Here is a 22,030-nt window from a genome sequence, read left to right as displayed (position 1 = left end):
ATGGGAGCCCCACAAAAATACGAGACTCCTCAGCAGTGAAGTAGTTGAGGCTTATCTGCCATCCTGAGCTAAGGAGAAGGGGAAAGGAGTTTGGGGCTTTAAAGGGGAGGAAGACAGTGCACAGGAAGATGAGACGATCAGATGTTTGGTAAACAGGTGTTTGCCATGCCATGCGATGTCTTTCTGATATCAGAAATTACCTCTGGTAATAGCTCTCTTCCTGGTACATGCCCCCTATCCAAAATCTTTTAGGCAGTTTAGAGCGAGGTAAAACAGCTTTTCCTGATTCTGCTGGGTCTTAATTGCCTTCAGGTCAAAACAGTCCACATTGCCAAAGTGGTCCATTTTGTGGTGACATATTCTGCTGCCCTCACTACTGTAGCCCGTGGTGATCTGTATTGCTGGGTTCTTTTGTATAATTAAGAACTTAATCAAGTTTCTTTACGTAGATTGTACACTTCTGAAAGTGTGTTGGACTCTCTTCCTTTGTGATTTGCCTTCTCTCTGGTTGTTCCTGAATGCTCTTCCTCAAAATCTCGTTCATCCTTCATGGTGCAACTCAGATGCCACCATGTTAGCCCATTCTTCCCAGACGTTGTCCTCAGATGAATTTCCTCCTCTCAGTTGGAATTAATTGTAATGTCATCTCTACTCCTGGTTTGTTTATATATCTGTTCTAGTGCGTGTCAGTCTGACTTACGTTTAGATGCTTAGCAGTTTGTCTCTCCCATTAGATTTTGAACATATTTAGGATAGGGATCGTATTTAATTCATTACACTCAGTATAGGGTATGACACGTTGTCTGTGTTTAATGAGGGCAGGGACATCCTATATTTTGTAGATTGCCATTTCCTTAGCTGCCAGTGCCTGTAAGGACTCTAAATAATTGTTGAATGAATCAAGTGAATAATTTGGATTGAATCTGCTATCCCTTCCATAAGCTTTATTAAAGTGCCAAGTTTATGTTTGATTTGGATAACTTTAAAGAAAGAAGTATGATCACTTTGGGTAATGTGAGTTAGAAACTTGGTGTAGTAATTTGAAGATGGCCTTTTTGAAGGTGACCTAGGAACCTAAGCTGAAGTCAGATTAATAACCAGATTGAAAGGCCCTTTGACTAAACAAAATATGAAACTTTAAATCTCCACACATAATAGTATCTTTTACAAGATTTTTTTCCTATCTCTTTGTGCTATAGTTTTAAAATTTTTATCTATAAAACATACTAATTTTCACACTATTTTCTGTTGATTAGGTGGATTTCATTTTGTTAGGGGGTGATCTTTTTCATGAAAATAAACCCTCAAGAAAAACAGTACATAACTGCCTCGAGTTATTAAGAAAATATTGCATGGGGGATCGTCCTGTACAGTTTGAAATTATCAGCGATCAGTCAGTCAACTTCGGTTTTAGTAAGTAAGTATATTTAAATGCTTAAATGAGTGTTTCCTTATGATAGTTAATATTACATGTATGTATAATATATAATATTTTCTGTATAAGACACATGAACACGGTAACAATTAGCCATTTTACCTTCACTATAAGCTATTTCCTTGGTAAATGTAGTTCTTTGAATTTTCTGTACATTGTTGTATTAAATTCTATTTCCCTAATTAATAGTGAGACTGAGTAACTTCTCAAATTTTTTGTGTACATTTGGTATCTCTTCTGTTCATATCCTTTGTCCATTTTAAAAATTGGGATATTTTTGTCTTTTCCTATTGAATTTGCAGGAGTTATTTCTAGATATTAAGCCTTTGTTAGGCATGTATTTTTTCCCAATCAGTGGATTGTCTTTCGACTTTGTTTGCAGGGCCTTTTGATGACAGAAATATTTAATTTTGATGTTCATAGTCAAACACGTTATTTTTTTCCTTTAATATTTGTGCTTTTGGGACTTATTTACAATATTCACCTAGAACCCCATGTCATAAAGGTACTCTGTTTTTTCTTAAACATTGTACAGGATACCACATTGCATTTAGTTGAAATGGTCTCAAAATCTCCTTTCGACTATGCCAGTCTTTTCCAGACAGACACTGACAATTTTGAAGTGTACTGGTCAGATATTTTGTAGAATGTCTCTCAACTTGGGTTCTTCTCGTGATTAGACTAGGGTTATTGGTTTGGGGGAAAGAATATTCCTTATACGTGAAGTGTCCTTCTCAGTATGTAAGGAGTACATGCTATCAACATGGCCTGCACTGGTGAGGTTAACCTTGGTCTCTTGGTTAAGATGGTGTCTTGCAGGTTTCTCCACTGTCAAGTTACTATTTTTCCCATTCCATATACTGTTTGTAAGAAGTGAGTAGCTAAGTCCAGCCCACACTCGAAGAGAGGGCGTTACGTTTCACTTCCTGGAGAGAGGAAAGAGTATCAAAGAATTTATGGGCGTGTTAAAACCACTACAGTAACTAGTAAATATTTTAGGGGAGGCTATGCAACTATTCTGTTTCTCTTTAAAGTTTGTCCAATAATTTTAGCATTCGTCAGTGGCTCTTGCCTACAGCAGTTGTAACCGCGGTGTCCTAATGGTGATTTTCTAAATATTTCCCACATTCTTTTTGCATTTATTAATTGGAATAGTTCTGTAAAGATTTGTCCCTTCTCCCGCATTTGTTTATTTATTTATTCAGTTGTCTATATCAGTAGGAATTTATTCAATTGTTTACATCAGTATAAACTCATTTTTTTTTCCTTTGGATTGTAATTTAATACTATTATTATCTATTTTGTTGCTCCAATAAATTGTTCCAGCTTTAGCCATTGGGCACTCTTTCAGACCACCTCTTGGGTCCTTTCAACATGCCGTCATCTTTTTTCCCCCCTTTTTGGCACTGTAAGATGCTCCAGGCTAATTTTGTATTTTCTTTTCCCTAGCCCTAGACTCATCCATTTCTTCAAGGAGTCTTGGTTCCTTTTGGAATGGTATTTGGAAGAGAGAATCTGGATGCTAGGCATGCACATGGCTATTGTCTTATCACTGCTTCTAGGCTCTCTCAGTGCACAGAGCTTAAATATATACACACACACATACACACACATATATACACATATTATACATACATGTATACATGTAAATGTAAAAAGAAAATATATATATATATATATATATATATATATATAAAGTAACCCCTGAAAACAGACATAGCTATATTTATTTCTTATCTATTTGTGTATATATATTTTAAAAATGAGTTTATATTGGGAGTTAAATTTTTGGAGATTTTTTATGTAAGAAAATGGCTATTTTTAACTTCGGATTGATAATTTGGCTGAGTATAGAATTGGATTTTAAAAGATTCTTGTAAGTTTTAACATATGTCCTTGTTTTTAAGAATTCTGATCAGTCTTTACCCATCTTCTATTCAAATCTAAAACTTTATTATTTTTAGACTGCTTCACCCACCCCATAGATGTGTTTACCTATTTCTTTGCTTACTATTGCTGTTTCTTATGTTTCCTTCCTTTTGTCTAGATTCAGTTTCCTTTCCGAAGTACAGTTTTTAGTAGTTTTTCACTGCCTGTCAGTAAACTCTTATTTTTTGGTGCTTTTGAGGAGTCCTGCTATCATTTTAGTTGCTGCAAAAGCAGTATAACATAGTGCTTAAAAGCATGGATTCTGGTATAAGACTGTCTGAGGTCAAATCCTGGATCTGCCCTACCTTAGTTTCATTATTGTAAGATGGGAAAAGAATAGTGCTAATCTTACAGAATTGTTGTTAGGAGTAGTTAATAAGAAAATTGCTTAGAATAGTAGCTGGCCTAAAGAAAACACTCAGGTAACCATTAAGTTTTTCTCATTGCCCTTAGCATTTTTCAGTCTTACTGTGACATATTTAGTTGTGGATTTAGTTCTATTTATCCTGCTTGGGCTACATGCATTTCAAACTAAGAATTATTTTTGCAGCAATTTTGGAAAATTCTTATCCAGTATGTTTTCTGTTTCCTATTCTTTTTCTTTCTGAAAATTCTTTATATTTTACCCACTTTTTAATATTCCCTATAACTTTATCTCTTTGTACTATATTTTGGATAATTTTCCCTCTGGTTTACTAGTTCATGTAAAAAATAGACCAAAAAAAAAAAAAAGATAGGGAAACTCTGAAAAAAGAAGACTACTAAGTAGTGACTAGCTCAATTCAATCCCTATCAAAATTCCAATGGCATTTTTGACAAAAATAGAACAACCAACAGGTACATGAAAACGTGCTCAACATCACTAATCATCAGGGAAATGCATATCAAAACCACAATGAGATATCAACTCACACCTGTTAGGATGTCTATCATCAAAAAGATAAGAGAGAACAAGTGTTGGAGAGGGTGTGGAGAAAAGGGAACCCTTGTGCACTGTTGGTGGGAATGTAAATTTGTGCAGCCACTATGGAGAACACTGTGGAGGTTCCCCCCCAAATTAAAGATAGAATTATTATGTGATCCAGCAATCCTACCTCTGGGTGTATATCCAAAGGAAATGAAAATGGGATCTCAAAGAGATAATCTGCACTCCCACATTCATTGCAGCATTATTCACAATGGCCAAGATATGGCAACAACATAAGTGTCCATCAGTGGAAGAAGGGATAAAGATGTGATATATGTGTGTGTGTGTGCAGATATATATGCACACACACGGCCATGTATATATATATATTCAGCCATGAGAAAGGACATCCTTTCATTTGAGACAACATGGATGGACCTTGAGGGCTTTATGCTAAGTAAAATAAGTCACTCAAAGAGACAAATACTGTGTGATATCACTTATACAGTATATGGAATCTGAAAAAGCTGAACTCATGTAAATGGAGACTAGAATGGTGGTTACCAGGAACAGGGAGTTGGGGGAAAAGGGGAGATGTTGATCAAAAAAATATATAATTTTCAGTTTAAAAATGAATAAGTTCTGAGGATCTAATGTACAGCATAGTGGTTATAGTTAGTAATATTGTATTTTATACTTGAAAGTTTCCAAGAGAGTAGATCTTAAATATTCTCATTACGAAAAAGAAATGGCAATTATGTGACATGATGCAGCTGTTAAGCTAGGTGTGTGTGCAGCTTAAAGTGGTAAGTAAGCTATAGTGGTTATCATTTTGCAATATATGAGTGTATCAAGTCAACACATTGTATACCTTAAAGTTATACAATGTTACATGTCAATTATATCACAATAAAGCTGGAAAAAAGATAGTATATTATAATGCTACAATAATTTAAAAAGTGGTATGACTCATGAATTGATAGGCAGATAAGTGGAAGAGTATAGAAATTCCAGAAATAGCCTCAGTACATGTGGGAATTTAGTATTTGATAAAGGTGGTATCTCATATCTCCACAAAAAATATAGCTTATTCAATAAAAGAACTAGAAGAAACTGTTAGACATTTTTAAAAAAGATCTGGATGTGGAAAAGACTTTTCTAAGTATTACACAAACCCAGAATCTATAAAAAAAAAGATTGATATGTTTGTCTTTGTAAAAGTAAATTTCTGCATGGCAAGAGCCGCCCAAAGCGAAGTCAAAAGTCTGGATTCAACCAGGAAGAATATTTGCAACTCATGGCAAATTACGGTCTAATTTTCCCAGTAGTTAATAGTTAAGTAGTTCTTTCAAGCCAATTAAAAAAAAAATCCATGACTTAATAAAAAATAGGTAAAGAATATGGACATAGTTCATAGAAAAGGAAATAAAGTAGCATTTAAACATATTAAAAGAATATGAAAGATGCAAAATGAAGTATACTGATATATTTTTCTCCTATAAGATTGATATAGATCAGTAATTCTCAGTCCTGGGTGCACATTATCATTACCTAAGAATCTTAAAAAATACTGATGCCCTGTCTCCAGGTCAGTTAATCTTTCTGAGTGTGTCTTGGACATTGGTGGATCTTCAAAGATTCCTAGAAAAATCTAACATGCAGCTAGGGTTTAGAACCACTGGCATAGATTGAAAAAGCTTGATAATGTATTGGGTTGGCCAAAAAGTGCCTTTGGTTTTTAAGTAAAAATAAAAGACACATTTTTCATTTTCACCAAGAACTTTATTGAACAATGTATTCACCCTTTTGTTCCACTACCTTCTGCCGTTTTTCAGGCAACTTCATAATTCCATCTTCCAAAAACTTTTTATCTTTCTGAGCAAAGAACTGTTCCAGGTGCCTTTTACAGTCTTCCAGGGAATTGAAATTTTTTCCATTAAGAGAATTTTGTAAAGACCTAAATAAATGGAAATCCAAAGGTGCAATGTCTGGTGAATGTGGCAGATGAATCAGAACTTCCAAGCTCTAACAGTTTTTGCCTGGTCATCAAAGAAACATGCGGTCTTGTGTTATCTTGATGGAAGATTATGCATTTTCTGTTGACTAAATCTGGATGCTTTTCGTCCAGTGCCACTTTCAGTTGGTCCAGTTGGGAGTAGTACTTGTTGGAATTAATCGTTTGGTTTTCCAGAAGGAGCTCATAATAGAGGACTCCCTTCCAATCCCACCATACACACATCACCTTTGGATGAAGACCAGCCTTTGGTGTGGTTGGTGATGGTTCATTTCGCTTGCCCCACGATCTCTTCTGTTCCACATGATTGTACAGTATCCATTTTTCATCGCCCATCACAATTTGTTTTAAAAATGGAACTTTTCATTACATTTAAATAGAGAATCACATGCGGAAATACGGTCAAGAAGGTTTTTTTCGCTTAACTTATGTGGACCCTAAACATCAAAGTGATGAACATAACCAAGCTGGTGCAAATGATTTTCATTGCTTGTTTTGGATATTTTGAGTATGTCGGCTATCTCCCACGTGGTATAACGTTGATTGTTCCCAGTTAATGTCTCTATTTAATCGCTCTCAACTTCAGCTGGTCTACCTGACCAGGGAGCATCGTCCAGTGAGAAATCTCCAGCACGAAACATCGCAGACCACTTTTGACACGTTCGATCAGTCACAGCACCTTCTCCACACACTGCACAAATCTTTTGTTTTGCATTTCGGTTGCATTTTTACCTTTCTTGAAATAATAAAGCATAATATGCCGAAAATGTTGCTTTTTTTCTTCCATCTTCAGTATTAAAATGGCTACATAAACCTTCACCAATTTTCATAAGTCTTTTTTTTTAAATGCACGCTGATATGACAGCTGTCACATACAATCTAACAAAATTGTTTCAAATGAAGTTAAAGACAATTAAGCACTACTAGAGCCATCTTAGGGAAAAAACCGAATGAACCTTTTTGGCCCACCCAGTATGTTGGTGGAGTAGGAGGAATTAGTCTCATGGATTGCAATTGTACTATGAGTAAATCATACAACCTCTGTGGAGGGGAATTGGCAGTAGTTATCAAATTTACAGATACACTCGTTCCTTTTGACCTGACAGTTTCCTTCTAGATATTTTCCTATACTCTCACAAGGGCAACTTTGTACAAGATTACTCACTGTAACAATATTTGTAAAACAAAAGGCTGGAAATAGTCTAAATGTCCATTGATAGGTAACTACTTAAACACATTATAATAATCCATGCAGTGTACAGCTAAAAAAATCACAAGGAAGCTCTTTATGTACTGATATGGAATGATTTATAAAGTATGTTAAGTGATAAAGTCGGGGCAGAAATCTATATTGTGCTACCATTTGTTTAAGAAGGAAGATGTATTTATTTGCTTTACAGGTATAAGATATTTTTGCACAGATACACTAGAAATTCCTAATGTTATTTGCCTCTGAGAAGAGGAGCTTGGTGACTAGGGGCAGGAGTGGGTGGGAACTTTAAGTCATCCAAGTAGTAAGTGATAGAGCTGGAATTTTTAATCTAGGTCTTTTGGATTCCAGAGTAGATGTATTTCTTCCCCTCCCGCTTCTACAAATAAAAACCTTTTATAAAGGCTTTCAAAATTTTGAAAGCCTATTTCCTATTAATCAGATATTCAAATCTTTCATACAATTCATAAGCATCATATATTTGTATGGTTTTCTTTTAAAGTGTAGTACTTTGAGACCTTTTGAAACTTGAAATGAACTGCTGCCTAGGATTTTATTTTTTTAAAGCTCCAAACTAGCGGTCATTTGCCAGCTTAGATCATCCAGTTTGCCTATAACTGTATTAATTTTTTGGAGGAGAATAATGGGGGAAACAGCTTTTGTCTCTTATAGAAACTTTTCTCTCTTTCTTTCTTTCTTTTTTAAGGTTTCCATGGGTGAACTACGAAGATGGCAATCTCAACATTTCAATTCCTGTGTTTAGTATTCATGGCAATCATGATGATCCTACGGGGGTAATTATTGGGTTCTTAGTTTGTTGAAATTTTAGAAACTATCAGTTTAGTTTGTCTTTGGAAAGCATTCTTTCACTTCTTCCCAGCAATTTGTAGTCAAATTGAGTCAAAAGTTCAAATTGACTTTTTATCATTCATATAAGCTTTTATACTGCTTTTTAGATAATTTTTTAAAATCTGGAATAATAAATGGCATGTGACATACACATTTATTTCATAAGTGCCAAGGTTAACAATAAGTAACCAGGAGGAGGAATAAACACCTAACATTTATATAATGCTTTACAGTTTATCAAGGGCTTTTGTATCTCTTATCACATAAATCTCACCTGTAGGAAATGAGGGTTTCATGAACAGTTTTAAATCTAAATTAGATCATCTTATTTTCTGTTTGATATGAAAGTACAGACTGTCCCTAGTTTATGAGGGTTCGACCTTAGATTTTTCAACTCTGCAGTGGTGCGAAATGGATATACATTCAGTAGAAGTTGCACTTCGAAGTTTGAATTTTGAATATCTTTTTTGGGCTAACGATACGTGGGAAGATACTTTCGTGTGATGCTGGGCAAAGGCAGCGAGGCACAGCTCCCGATCAGCCACACGGTCACGAGGGTAAACAGCTGCTACACTTACAACCATTCTGTACTCATACAGCCGTTCTGTTTTTCACTTACAGTACATTATTCAGTAAATTACACAAGATACTCCATACTTTATTGTAAAAGTATTTATACTTTTGCCCAACTGTAGGCTAATGTACGTGTTCTGCGCATGTTTAAAGTAAGCTAGGCTAAGCTATAATTTTCGGTAGGTTAGGTGCTTTAACTTCATTTTCGACTTAACGGTATTTTCAGTTTACGATGGATTTATTGGGACCTAAACCCATTGAAAGTCGAGGAAGATCTTTAATAATAGGGGTCCTAAAATAATCTCAAAATATCTTTTTGTTTTATCTGGTCATTAATGTATTATAAGTCACTACTTTGCTAGTCTTTTTTTTCTCACCTCTTAAGAGGTCTGCTTAATATGACAAGGCACTGATTACATGGCTGTTTTTTATTTTTCAGTGGACAAGACATCATAAGTTATGATGAAATGTTAACTTTGCATTTAGCATGTGATTCCAGTCGCAGTTGGTCACTTGTAATACAAAAAAGATAGCGAATACTTTTACTATTGTAATTTTGTTTTGAGAAGACATTATCCTAATCTAGGTTTTTGTAACTACTATATAAAATATACTTTTAATAAGTAATAATATGATATGCAGATTACTTATTTTAGGTATACATTTATATTATTTGAAAATATTTTGCATAGGCAGACGCACTCTGCGCCCTGGATATTTTAAGTTGTGCTGGATTTGTAAATCACTTTGGACGTTCAGTGTCTGTGGAGAAGATAGACATTAGTCCGGTTTTGCTTCAAAAAGGAAGCACAAAAATTGCTCTATATGGCTTAGGTAAGATGGTTTTATTTTACTATTTATGTCAATAAATGTTTAAATGTTTAAGCAGCTAGGAAATCAAATTCTGGAGTTAACTTTGCTGCTGTTTGCGGAAAAGTGAGGCAAATCTAATTATTCCTTATGGGTGACTTAAAAAAATGATAGAAGGTTTTGGTAGAAATTTTTTAGTATTTTATAAGCACCAATAGTCCTTGATACTTATTTTTAATAGCAGTTTTGGTGAAAAAATATTTTTCCTTTAGTATTTATTTATTGTTTATTTTTTCTTTCTTTTAGACTCAGATAACAATCCTGAACATTAGCATTTATAGAGTAATTAGAAAAACTGCATTTTGATATCTTGGAAGTCTTTGAAAGTTCTAAAGTTTCACTGTCCAATACAGTAATCATGTAGCTACTGGGCACTTGAAATGTGGCTAGTCTGAATTGAGATATGCTATAAGTATAAAATACACATCAGAGTTCAAAGACTTAGAAAAAAATGTAAACTACCTTTGGTATTTTGGGTTAAATAAAATATCTTAAAATTAATTTCACCTGTTTCTTTTACTTGTTTTAATATGGCTACTAGAAAATTAAAAATTACATATTTGGCCTGTTTTAGTGGCTCACATGATATTTTTATTAGACAGTGCTAATCTAGAGCTATCATCTACAATGCTCAGAAAATTTGCTTTATCAGCGTCACTATCTTCAGTTTATTTAGTGTCCAGTAGGTAAAAGCTTGTTTGCTAGGCTTTATTCCATATGAATGGAAGACTATTTTTAGAGTGCATTCAAAGGCTATTTTTTGTGTCTTCCTTGGATTAAGTTCAGTTTGATTTGTTTTATGGATACAATAGTTTTATTGATTTTGTTGTGTATAGAGTATTATAAAAATTATACTTCATGTTAAACCAACCTTAAAGTACCCCAAGAGAAATTGAGAAAAAATTTCACGCTGTAGCCTCTACCTAGTTTTTACTATTTTTTGAGTGACTTTTGTATAATAGAAGCCTTAGAAAATCTTATTTACTTCATTTCTCTTTGTGTATGTTTTTAAAAGAATAATTACGATGGATGGTTTATCTAAATACTTTCTCTAGGAAGCTTCTCTAGGAAGCTTATAGTCTTTGCCCAATTTACATAATTTCGCCAACAAGTAGAAAAGCATCGTGGTTATCTATATTTTAGAGATATGGAAAAGGGGATCGAGGTATTATGTCTGATTTTGCAAGTGATAGAGCAGGAAGTGGAATATGCTTTTTTAAAAAACTACTAACAGGTATTTTAATCACTGTAACGTTAGGGATCATATCTGCAGAAAATGGTTGATCCTCCTACTTTCAGACTAACAACACATCCCATTATGCCTCAGTCACTGCCAGAAGCAAACTGCTCCAGTCATCCATTTTCTCCCAAACTCTCATCTCATCCTGTTCTGTTTTCCTTAACTGGACTCTGTCTCTACCCTCCACCCACTCCTCTCACCCCAGCTCTGTATACTCTAGAGCTCTTTTTAGTTAGCAAACTCCCTCATTTCATCAGTCTCTGAATGCTGCCTGTACTCTCCAACCCTCAGTGAAACTGACTGGCCCCTGAGGTTACTGTGTCCCACGTAGTTCTCTCATGGCCTCTTATGGGCTTTAGGGCAGAAGGGGTGGAGGGCAAGTCACTGTTCTCCTTGCTTCCTACTGACACCTCCTTTCCTGCCTGCAAACACCCTTGAAGCTAATTGCCAACTGGCTAAACTGCCTTCTCCATTCCCTCAATTTTCTTACTTGCCTACCTTCCAATTTTGTCAGTGTTCTCAGTGCTTTGACACCCAAGTAGATCAACCTTCTAATGCCCTGGATTTTTTTATGTCTTGGCTTTTTTGTTGCAGTTGTATGTTCTGCATGCCACCATTTATTTCATTGACCACACTAGGAATTCTCTTTAGAAGCTAGACCTCTTCTAGCTCTTATTCTTATGTGGTGTTGGCTTTTCTTCCCAGGCCTTCCCTAATCACTCCGTAAAGTAGCAACCTTGTCCTCCCAGTAATAATTCCCATCTTAGCATCCTGACTTTTTTCCCTTTTATAATATTTAAAATTGCAATTTTCATGTTTAATTGTTTTTGTTGGCCTCCTTCACTAGACTAAGGTGATCCTTTGGGGAATAGGAAGAGTTATTTAAAAGTCATTAAATTATTAAAAAGCACAGTATTTTTATTTAAAAGCATAATATACATAAGACTATTATTTTTAAATACATTTTTAATCTCATCCCATTTAATATCTCCTCCTGTGTATTTTACAATGTATATGTTAAATCAAAAGTACATATATACTTAGAATAAATAAAGGGAGAGTGGAAAACAATATTATTAGAAATTTTAATAAGAATTTGAGCATAGAAAACTCAAATTTTTATTCCATATTTTCCAGATCTTGAAAGTATATATGCTTGACCTGGAAAACATTCTTCAAATGCAACTAACTGCTTAGCAGCTGTCAGGCATGAACCTGGAACATGTTCATTTGTAAATAATGATATCAGATTTCAAATATCTCTCTAATAGGAAAATGAAGTACTCAGAGAAGCACATAATTTAGAAGCAAAACATATTCATTTTTTAAAACCGAGTAAGAAACCACTTTTAAAATAATGTAATATCCATTTCAGGATCCATTCCAGATGAAAGGCTCTATCGAATGTTCGTCAACAAAAAAGTAACAATGTTGAGACCAAAAGAAGATGGGAACTCTTGGTTTAACTTATTTGTGATTCATCAGAACAGGTAAAAGTAGTCTCTGAAAATTTTTGAGTCAAGTATTGAGGTTCCCCAAATCTCTGTTTCCAAGCTTACCTATTTCAGTAAAATGCTCCTTATGCTTTGGAAGTTGTCAGTGCAGGATCAGGCAAGACTTCGATATGCATTGTGTGACTGCATCTTGAAATTGTTTTCAGTATATATTCATACTTACAAAGAATATTTCTAGCATATGGATAAGGTATACGAAGAACCATAAAATGAATAATCCTAAATTCAGAAAGAAGTGGAACATTACCAGTACCCTACCCCATGCCCTTCCCTGACCACATCTTTTTCCACCAACTCCAGAGGAAGCACTATCTTCAATTTTTATTTATATATCCATAGCTTTTCTTTATTGTTTAATCACATACACATTCATTATGAGTATTTTTTATTTAGTTTTGGTATAACTGGAACACCATACTTTATATTTTGCAGTTGGCTTATTTTGTTCAACATTATGTTACTAAGATTCATCCATTTTGATGCTTAAAAGTGTAATTCATTTTCACTGATGTATACAGTTCAGCTTTCTCTCCTGTTAGTGAGTGTTTTGTGTTATTTCCAGATTTTTGCTTTTTTAAACCTTTTTGTTAGGAACATTCTTATAGATTTTTCCTGGTACATATATACAGGTGTTTTTCCAGAATATTAAATATAGCTAGATCAACTTTCTTTTGTTAGTAGTTTTAAGAAATTTAATCTGTTGGCAGGGTGTAGGTTTGATTGAAAGGAATAGAGATTTGAAGAAGCAAGATTTATTATGTGATCATTATAGTAAAAAAAAGTGTGAAATGGTAACAGTGATGGTAGTGAGAATGATAATGTAAGGGACAAAGCTGAGAAGTTATTAAGGAAGAATCTACAGGGATTTGGGGGCTGATTATATAATTTATTATTTATTGAACAGATACTTATTGACAGCAAAATACTCTTGTACTTACCCATCACTGGTACTCTGTGAAAGAAAGGCTTTAGGGGGCAGTCGTATGTTGCCTTATATGTATATTCTTGAATAAACAGTGTGAGTTAAAGGAGGAGCAGTCCAGGGTTTTGATATGTGTGGTCTCCATATAACAAACTGGGAGTTTGTTCCTTCTCTTGCTGAGGGCTTTCCAGTTCTGCTACACTTTGTACTTTCCCAAGGTAGGGATAAGTCAGAAGGAACAATTATCAGCGATTCCAAGCCAGAATGAAAGTTTGGAATGGCAGCATTGGTAAGGGGAATGGGTAGTATAATGTTGGTATGGCTGGTTACTGGTGATGTTAATAATCTTGATCATTCAATTAAGGTGGTGTAGACCAGGTTTCTCCCCTGTAAAGGTCCCATTTTCTACTTTGTAATTAATAAATATTTTGGGAAAAATACATTGAGGCTATGTGAACATCCTGTTTCAACTTAAACTTTTGCCCACAAATTTTAGCATCCATTGGTGGATCTTGTTTCCAGCAATTAATACTGTGGTGTTGTTTCTGATTTTTTTTTTCCCTCATTCTTTTTATAATTATTAATTGAAATTCTTCTGTTAGGAAATTTTGTCCCTTCTCATTTATTTACTTATTCATTCAATCATTTATTTATGTTACTGTGGACTCAAGGATATTTATTTAATTCTTTGAGTTATAATCCAATACTTTAATCTTTTGATGTTGTTGTTTTTGTTGCTCAGGTTGTTTCAACTCTGACCGTTGGGAGCTTTTTTACATTGGCTTCTATGTCCTTTCAACATGCCCTCTTCATTTTTGTTTTTTCCTTTTTTTTTTTTAATTTTTATTTATTTATTTATTTATTTATGGCTGTGTTGGGTCTTCGTTTCTGTGCGAGGGCTTTCTCCAGTTGTGGCAAACGGGGGCCACTCTTCACTGTGGTGCGCGGGCCTCTCACCATCGCGGCCTCTCTTGTTGTGGAGCACAGGCTCCAGACGCGAAGGCTCAGTAATTGTGGCTCACGGGCCTAGTTGCTCCGCAGCATGTGGGATCTTCCCAGACCAGGGCTCGAACCCTTGTCCCCTGCATTGGCAGGCAGATTCTCAACCACTGTGCCACCAGGGAAGCCCTTCCTTTTTGTTTTTTGAGCATGTCCTTAACCTTCTAGTACCACAAGATGCTCCAGGCTCATCTTGTATTTTTCTCCTCAAGCCCTGGAATCAACCACTTCTCCAAGGAGCCCTAATTGCTTTTATTGGAGAGTGGTATTTAGAAACCCAGATATGACCACTAATTGTGCTTATTGCTACTGTGGGTCTCTTAGCCCTCATGACTAGAGTTAAAGAAATATATGTATATTCACTAATCCGTGCATACATGTCTGTATGTATACATGTGTTAAAAAAAAAACAAACAAGCACGAGTTCATATTGATTCAAATCCAGCCCTACAGGATTCATTTTTGTCTTTTCTTATTTGTGACTTCTTTCTCTAACAGTTAGAAACCTCGACTGTATTATTTATGGTATGTTTACTTATTTTTTTCAATACTGGTTGACATAACAAAGTAATTTCAAAATTGCTGACCCATAGCCCTGTGAGAAACAAATTTGCCAGCTAGGGTACAGTGTTTGTATGTCATTTTAGTCCTTAGCCTTACTATATCTAGTCAAAAACACCACTTTCTAAAGTTACTTCAGTCAGTTCCTTTTCCCTTACCCCTTCATTGTAGTTATAATAGTTTTTTTGTAATGCTGTTAGGTTCATTTGTCATCCTCTGCATTCTTAGGTACTTGTTTTGTTACTGTTTTCAGGGTCTTATAAAAAACAGGTTTGCTCATATTAAGCGAGAATTCTGGAGCCTTTTACATTTTACTTTATTTTCCATTTGTTTCTATACGTGGACCAGTTTCTTTCTCTTTCTCCTGAGCGATTTTGTCATGCAAAATATTTCCACAAAGATGTTTTGATCAGCTTCTAGGTCACAAATCAGAGTCAGCCCACCAGCATAATCTTCCCTTTTCCAGTGCTCCATTAAAGCATAGTTACATCATGTCATATTTGAGTTATTCTGCATTTCTTCAGTAATTGTGATAGGATCATAACGTTTTTTACATAAAAATGTTTTTTACATAAATATTCCTAGATACATGAGCTTCTCTGATTTCACTTCCTGCTCTTCCTCGCATTCATTCTGCTTAGCCACGCTGGTCTCCTTGCTGTTCTTGAACTCACTGAATACATTCCCACGTCAGCACCTCTGCCATCAGCTCATCCCTCTGCCTAGGACTTTCTTCCCATGCACTCCTGGTCCCTCCTCTAAGTTCTCTGCTCATTTGTCTCCTGTCAGAGATGCCTTCCCTGACCACCCTTTGTATAGTAGCCTCCCTTTTCCATGTAATTTTTCCCTTTATTTTTCTTTATAGCATCTGTCACTACCTGACAAATTATATATACATATATGTATATATGTGTGTGTGTGTGTGTGTGTGTGTATGCGTGTATGCATATATGTAAACATATTGTATTATTGCTAATTTCCCCCGCTAGAGCAAGGACTTTGTTCACTGCTATGTCTTCAGTCTCTAGAAGAGACCTGGGAAACCTGACACATAGTAGACACACAGTAAATACTTGTTCAATGAATGAATGTCAGTTTGCCTTAAGTGAATGCTGGTTGAAGTATTTGAACACTTTTAACTTAAATTCTCAGTGATATAAATCAGTATTAGGGAAAACTTTTTTTTTTTGTCTTCCTCTTTGGGTTTTCACATATCTTTTAATAATAGCAGCTAATCTAGGTATAAAATGAGAGTTTGAAAATCACATATTCATACAATATTTTATTTAATATTGAAAACTCTTATCTCTGTGTAAGACTGACATTCTCATTATTTTTATAGTCAGTAAAAGAAACATGTTAAAAAAATGATGGGACATATTTAGAGTTTTGACTTTATTTTACAAAGCTTAGACTAAACTCACTTCCCATTTTCTGTACTCTGGTATACACTCAGACCAATTTATAGGTTTTTACTATTTTTAGAGCTCATGCTTTTCAGACTTTCCCGTAGGGGGAGTTATTCCTCTCTAAAGCCTTTCGTGATCTGCCTCTGTATGTAGAATTGACTGCTTTCTCTTTTGAGGCTTCTACTTGTCTGTGTCCTGCAAGTTTGTAAACCCTTTGAGGGCAGGAATTAGATACTGTCTTTGCATCCCCAATCCCTTGAACGTTTCTGGCATATAGAAGGGATGTAATAAATCTTTAGTTAATGGAGAAAGAAAGATCTATACAGACTTACTTATTATGAAGTTTTTCTGTATCTCTGGACATTTATAATATTTATTTTTAAAAATCTTGGCATAGGAGTAAACATGGAAGTACTAACTTCATTCCAGAACAGTTTTTGGATGACTTCATTGATCTTGTTATCTGGGGCCATGAACATGAGTGTAAAATAGCTCCAACCAAAAATGAACAACAGCTCTTTTACGTATCACAACCTGGAAGCTCAGTGGTCACTTCTCTTTCCCCAGGAGAAGCTGTAAAGAAGTGAGTAATTATTATAGTTTTTAAATCAATTTAAAAAAATGTGCTATGATAGTCTAACCATCTCATAGGCTCAAGGTACTGATGATGCTGTTATTTATATGATAGATTTATTCATAAAGATTGATCATTCAATACAGTGTTACTGTTTGCCCAGACTTTAAGCTATTTTCAACAGGAGAAGATCCCAATGGTATTAATGATTTTGCTGCTCATTAGGCCAATTCAAGGCTAATATTTTTATTAATTAAATTTTAAGTTAGAGTGCTGTCGGAAAAATGATTTATGAATGGATTTTATTTTGGGGAAGAAGAATGTTTAAGTTTTTTCCTGTGATACAACATTAAGATTAAATTACTAAAAACACTTTTTAAGGGTGTGATTTTATAAATTGTGGAAATTTAGAAATATGATAGTGTTTTTTGTTTTTAATTTTTATTTATTCATTTATTTTTATTTATGGCTGTGTTGGGTCTTCGTTTCTGTGCAAGGGCTTTCTCTAGTTGCGGCAAGTGGGGGCCGCTCTTCATCGCGGTGCGCGGGCCTCTCATTATCGCGGCCTCTCTTGTTGCGGAGCACAGGCTCCAGACGCGCAGGCTCAGTAATTGCGGCTCACGGGCCCAGTTGCTCCGCGGCACATGGGATCTTCCCAGACCAGGGCTTGAACCCGTGTCCCCTGCATTGGCAGGCAGATTCTCAACCACTGCGCCACCAGGGAAGCGCAAGAAATATGATAGTTTTGATGTGCACATTTTCCTGAGGAAGTTTACAAGATGACTATGCTTTCATTTCCCTCCTCATTTCAGACACGTTGGTTTGCTGCGTATTAAAGAAAGGAAGATGAACATGCAGAAAATTCCTCTCCACACAGTGCGGCAGTTTTTCATGGAAGATGTTGTTCTGGCTGATCATCCAGACATTTTTAACCCCGATAATCCTAAAGTAACCCAAGTCATACAAAGCTTCTGCTTGGAGAAGGTAATTCTTCTAGATAAAGGTCAGTGAGATCTACTTTAGTTGAGAGGTTATTTAGCTTGAATTAAATACTTCAGTAGAGTAGAGGGAAGTCATTGTATTTGTTACATTCTCATGAAGCCTGTAAGGAACCACTGTTGTTTTATAAATGAGTTCAGTTGTATCAAATTTTTTTCTTTTTTTTTTTTTTTTAAATAGGGACTTACCTGGCAGTCCAGTGGTTAAGACTTTGCCTTCCAGGGCAGGGGGAGTGGGTTCGATCCCTGGTCAGGGCGCTGAGATCCCACATACCTGGTGGCCAAAAAACCAAAAACATAGAACAGAAGCAGTATTGTAGCAAATTCAATAAAGACTTTAAGGATGGTCCACATCAAAAAAAAAACAAAAAAAACCGAAAACCTAACGTCTTCCAGAGGGAGGAATGTTATAAATAGAAGAAACTTTGTTTAATTAAGCCCCTCTCCCAGATCCTTTCCTCCTCCTCAAAAACATACGTTATCTTTTCTCTCTTTTTATCCTGATTCGATAATTTGTTCATTTTATTAATGAAAGCAGGCAGTGGCTTTGACTGGAGAATGGCAGGATGTTATGGTAGATGAGGAGAGCCTTAGCCTCTCTAATAATCTCCATTACGCTAATAATCTCTATCACACATCCCTTTCATCCTGAAATCTCCCTCCAAATAAAATCTTAAAATGTGTGCTATGCACCTTGTCACTTCAGTATAAGTCCCATACCTCCCACCATGCAGATTGCCATCCCTAAACCACTGCGGAGATTCTAGAGCCACTATGAAGTTGGGTGAATGCATTTAGTAATATGGAACTTGACAGCTTAATAACATTAATTACTGACACTTATTCAGTTCTTATGCTGTGTAGGCTCTTCTGCTTTGCATTTTATTCTTACAAAAATCATGATAATGATAATGATAATTATCACTGATATTCATGGGCGGCGTATATATTCTGGACACTGTTGACAGCATTTTGCATTTAATCCACTGAATGATGCTATAGGTAGGTAGAGTCTACCATACACATTTTATAGAAAGAGGAGCTGAACCTTAGATAAAGTAACTCGCCCAGTGTCACAGCTTACTGGCAACATGTAACTCATATAACTGGAAAGTTCAAGAGTTTACTGGTTTCAGAATGACTAGATCCAGAAACTCAAATTAAGACTGTAGTTTTTTCTGTTTCTGTGTCTGGTCCTGTGCCACCCAGTCTGATGTTTTCTGTCTTAAGCTTCGCTATAAGGAAGGCATTTTCACGTGGTGGCCCACAGACTTACATTGTCCTTACAGCTGAAAGAATCATTTTTTCCCAGTAGTTCCAGATAAACCCCTAGCATTGAGTTTCCCTGGACTGAGGTCGTGTCCTTGTCCCTGAACCCAATCTCTGAGGCCAGGGAGATGGAAAATGAATGGATTGTCTTGCCCTAGTCAGGGAGCCCAGGGTCTCTCAATCTTGGCACAATTGACACTTTACTGGGTAACACTTTGTTGTGGGAGCTTGTTCTGTGCATGGTAGGATTTTTACAAGTCCTCTCTGACCTCAACCACTAGATGCCAGCCGGTAGTACCTCTTCCCCCTAGACATGACAATATCTTTATTTTGAGATTGAAGAAATGCTTGAAAATGCAGAACGGGAACGTCTGGGAAATTCTCGACAGCCAGAGAAGCCTCTTATACGACTGCGAGTAAGTCCTCTTTAGATAAATTCAACTTTATTGATTTTCAGAGGAGAGTATTGTACAGTTTACATGGATTTTTTGGGAAAAGTACCAAAGAGAGTACGTACAGTAAAAATAGCAGTCATCATTGGTGGAAAAAATAATAAAGCAGCCAGGATTTGATTTAATCATAGTTTCATTTTGATAGGTTTGGTTATTTTTTTTTTCTCTTATTTTTCTCATTTTCTAAATAGTCCATTGTATTTGATACGTTGGCTGTGCTCTCTGACTTCATCGTTTACTGTTCCCTTCTCTCCCTCCCTTCCAGACACTTGACCTTCTTGTAATTCCTCAGATGCATCAGACATGCTCTCACCTCCTCCAGATCTGCTCAGATGTCACCTCAGTGGTCACCTCAGTGGGCCCCAGCCTAATTAAGATTGCAACCCCCCTACCCTCTCTCAAACACTCCTGATTTCACTTCCCTTCTCTACTTTTTCTTTTCTTTTTTTCCCACAGCACATCCTCCTAACCTACGACACCCAATTTATTTATTTTGGTTATTGTTTGTCCTCAGTTACAAAACTATCAGCTCTGTAGAAGCACGGAACTTTGTGAATCTTCTTAACTAATGTATCCAAAGATCCCAGAACAGTTCCTGACACATAACAAGTGCTTGATAAATATGTGGAAAGAATTGATAAGTATTTGAGAGTATTAGAAAAGTCTAAGAAATTGAAGTGTTTCCTGTGCCTATAAGCCTGCGTATCTTTTCTATCATGATATATACAAACAAACAAATAACAACAGACTTTTTTTTTTTTGCCCCTCTGCCTTTCCCTTCTCCTAGCTCCTGCCCTTTCTGATTTTCTTTCAAAAAAATACATTGTCTATATTGCTCATGTAATATTCTCTTCCTCAATCCACTATAATCAAGGCTCTGACCCCACCATCTCAGGTGGAAAAGATGACCTTCAATTGTCAAATCCAGTAGATTTTTGTCATCTTACTGAATCACTCTTCGGCATTCTCTACTATAAATGATGTTTGTCCCTTCCTATCTTTCAGTTAGCCCTCTGTTCAGTCGAGGCATATGGTCACCTATAGAATGACGACTCCCAAATTTTGACCTCCAGCTTAGACCTCCTTGTTGAGGTCCAAGAGTCCTTCTAAAGCCTTGTACTTAAGGGGTGCGGCCCTCAAACCAGCAACATTGGCATCACCTGGAAAATTCTTAAAAATACAGAATCTCAGGCTCCACATTAACCGCACTGAATTACATTTTAAGAAGATTCCCCAAGAGGTTTATATGCACATTAAAATTTGAGAAGCCCTGGGACATAGAGTGTGAAGGTAAAGAGTACATTCTAGAACCAGACTGCTTGGGTTTGCTTCTGGCTTTGCCACTAGCTATATGACCTTGAGCCACTGGATCTCTTGTCCCTTGGTGGTACTTCATAGATTTACAAGATCTAAATTAATTTAGTAATCTGGCCCCTTCTCTCTATCCCGTTGTCATTGCTGTAGCTGCGGCCTGATTTTACTTGGCCTGTAGCCAACTGCCTGACTCTGCCTCCAGTTTCCCCCTCTCCCCACCTCTAGCCTCTCCACACTAATGCCAAGATCATCTTTGGAAAATACGATCTTGCATGTCTTTCCTGCTGAAAACAACTTAATGATTTCCTAGCTCTAACAGGAACAAGTCTAAATTCTTGCATGGCATTCAGAGGGTTTATATGACCTGGTCTAAACCCACCTCTTTGCTTCTACCTCATTTCCTGCCAGCGCCTCCTAAGCTCCAGTTATACTGGACTAAAAGTTGCTGTTTTCCTAGGCCCAGTGGAGTTTATTTCACTCTTTGGAACGTTTGCCCATGCTGATCCTGCTGCGTGGAATGCACTTCTCTTCTTCTTTTGTAATATCCCCTTTAACACCCACTTAAAGCTTCCCCTCTTCAAAAGAAGCCTTTCTTGACTTCCCTTCAGAGTCGTTCCTTCTTCCTTTGTGTCCTCAGTCTACTTTGTACATACTTCTTTTTTATTTTTTTTTTTGAGTTTGCCAAGAAAGAGAATGGCTTTATTATGTCTCACTATCAGAAGATGTAATAAAATGTTACATATACGTATATATATGTAATAATATTTTATTAAATATTTTTTTAAAGTTTTTTTTTTTTTTTGGCTGCACTGCACGGTGTACATACGTCTTACAGCACCATCACATTCTGCTTGCAATTACTTCTTTACATAGTTTATCTTCCCAGTCAGCTTGTGAATTTCTTCACAACCAACGTGCTGTTTTACTTACGGTGGTACCCCTGGCCCTTAGCAGAGTGCCTACACATTGTGGACACTCAGTAAAGTTTGCT

General features: G+C 36.0%; 1 protein-coding gene across 3 annotated transcripts in view; it reads left to right on the top strand.

The window, feature by feature from the left end:
• The window catches only part of MRE11 (MRE11 homolog, double strand break repair nuclease), a 68,926-nt gene that overhangs the window by 7,503 nt on the left and 39,393 nt on the right, over nucleotides 1–22,030 (top strand). For all 3 annotated transcript variants that reach the window (XM_057553429.1, XM_007189812.3, XM_007189814.2), the window contains exons 4-10: nucleotides 1,257–1,417; nucleotides 8,202–8,289; nucleotides 9,610–9,751; nucleotides 12,403–12,517; nucleotides 16,830–17,015; nucleotides 17,819–17,990; nucleotides 19,609–19,689. In XM_057553429.1, the coding sequence (XP_057409412.1) occupies nucleotides 1,257–1,417; nucleotides 8,202–8,289; nucleotides 9,610–9,751; nucleotides 12,403–12,517; nucleotides 16,830–17,015; nucleotides 17,819–17,990; nucleotides 19,609–19,689 (945 nt within the window). The remainder of the gene's footprint in view (nucleotides 1–1,256; nucleotides 1,418–8,201; nucleotides 8,290–9,609; nucleotides 9,752–12,402; nucleotides 12,518–16,829; nucleotides 17,016–17,818; nucleotides 17,991–19,608; nucleotides 19,690–22,030) is intronic.

This window comes from Balaenoptera acutorostrata, chromosome 9, assembly GCF_949987535.1.
Source record: "Balaenoptera acutorostrata chromosome 9, mBalAcu1.1, whole genome shotgun sequence".
In the NCBI taxonomy this organism is placed as follows: domain Eukaryota; kingdom Metazoa; phylum Chordata; class Mammalia; order Artiodactyla; family Balaenopteridae; genus Balaenoptera; species Balaenoptera acutorostrata.
This window is presented reverse-complemented; position numbering and strand designations above follow the sequence as displayed.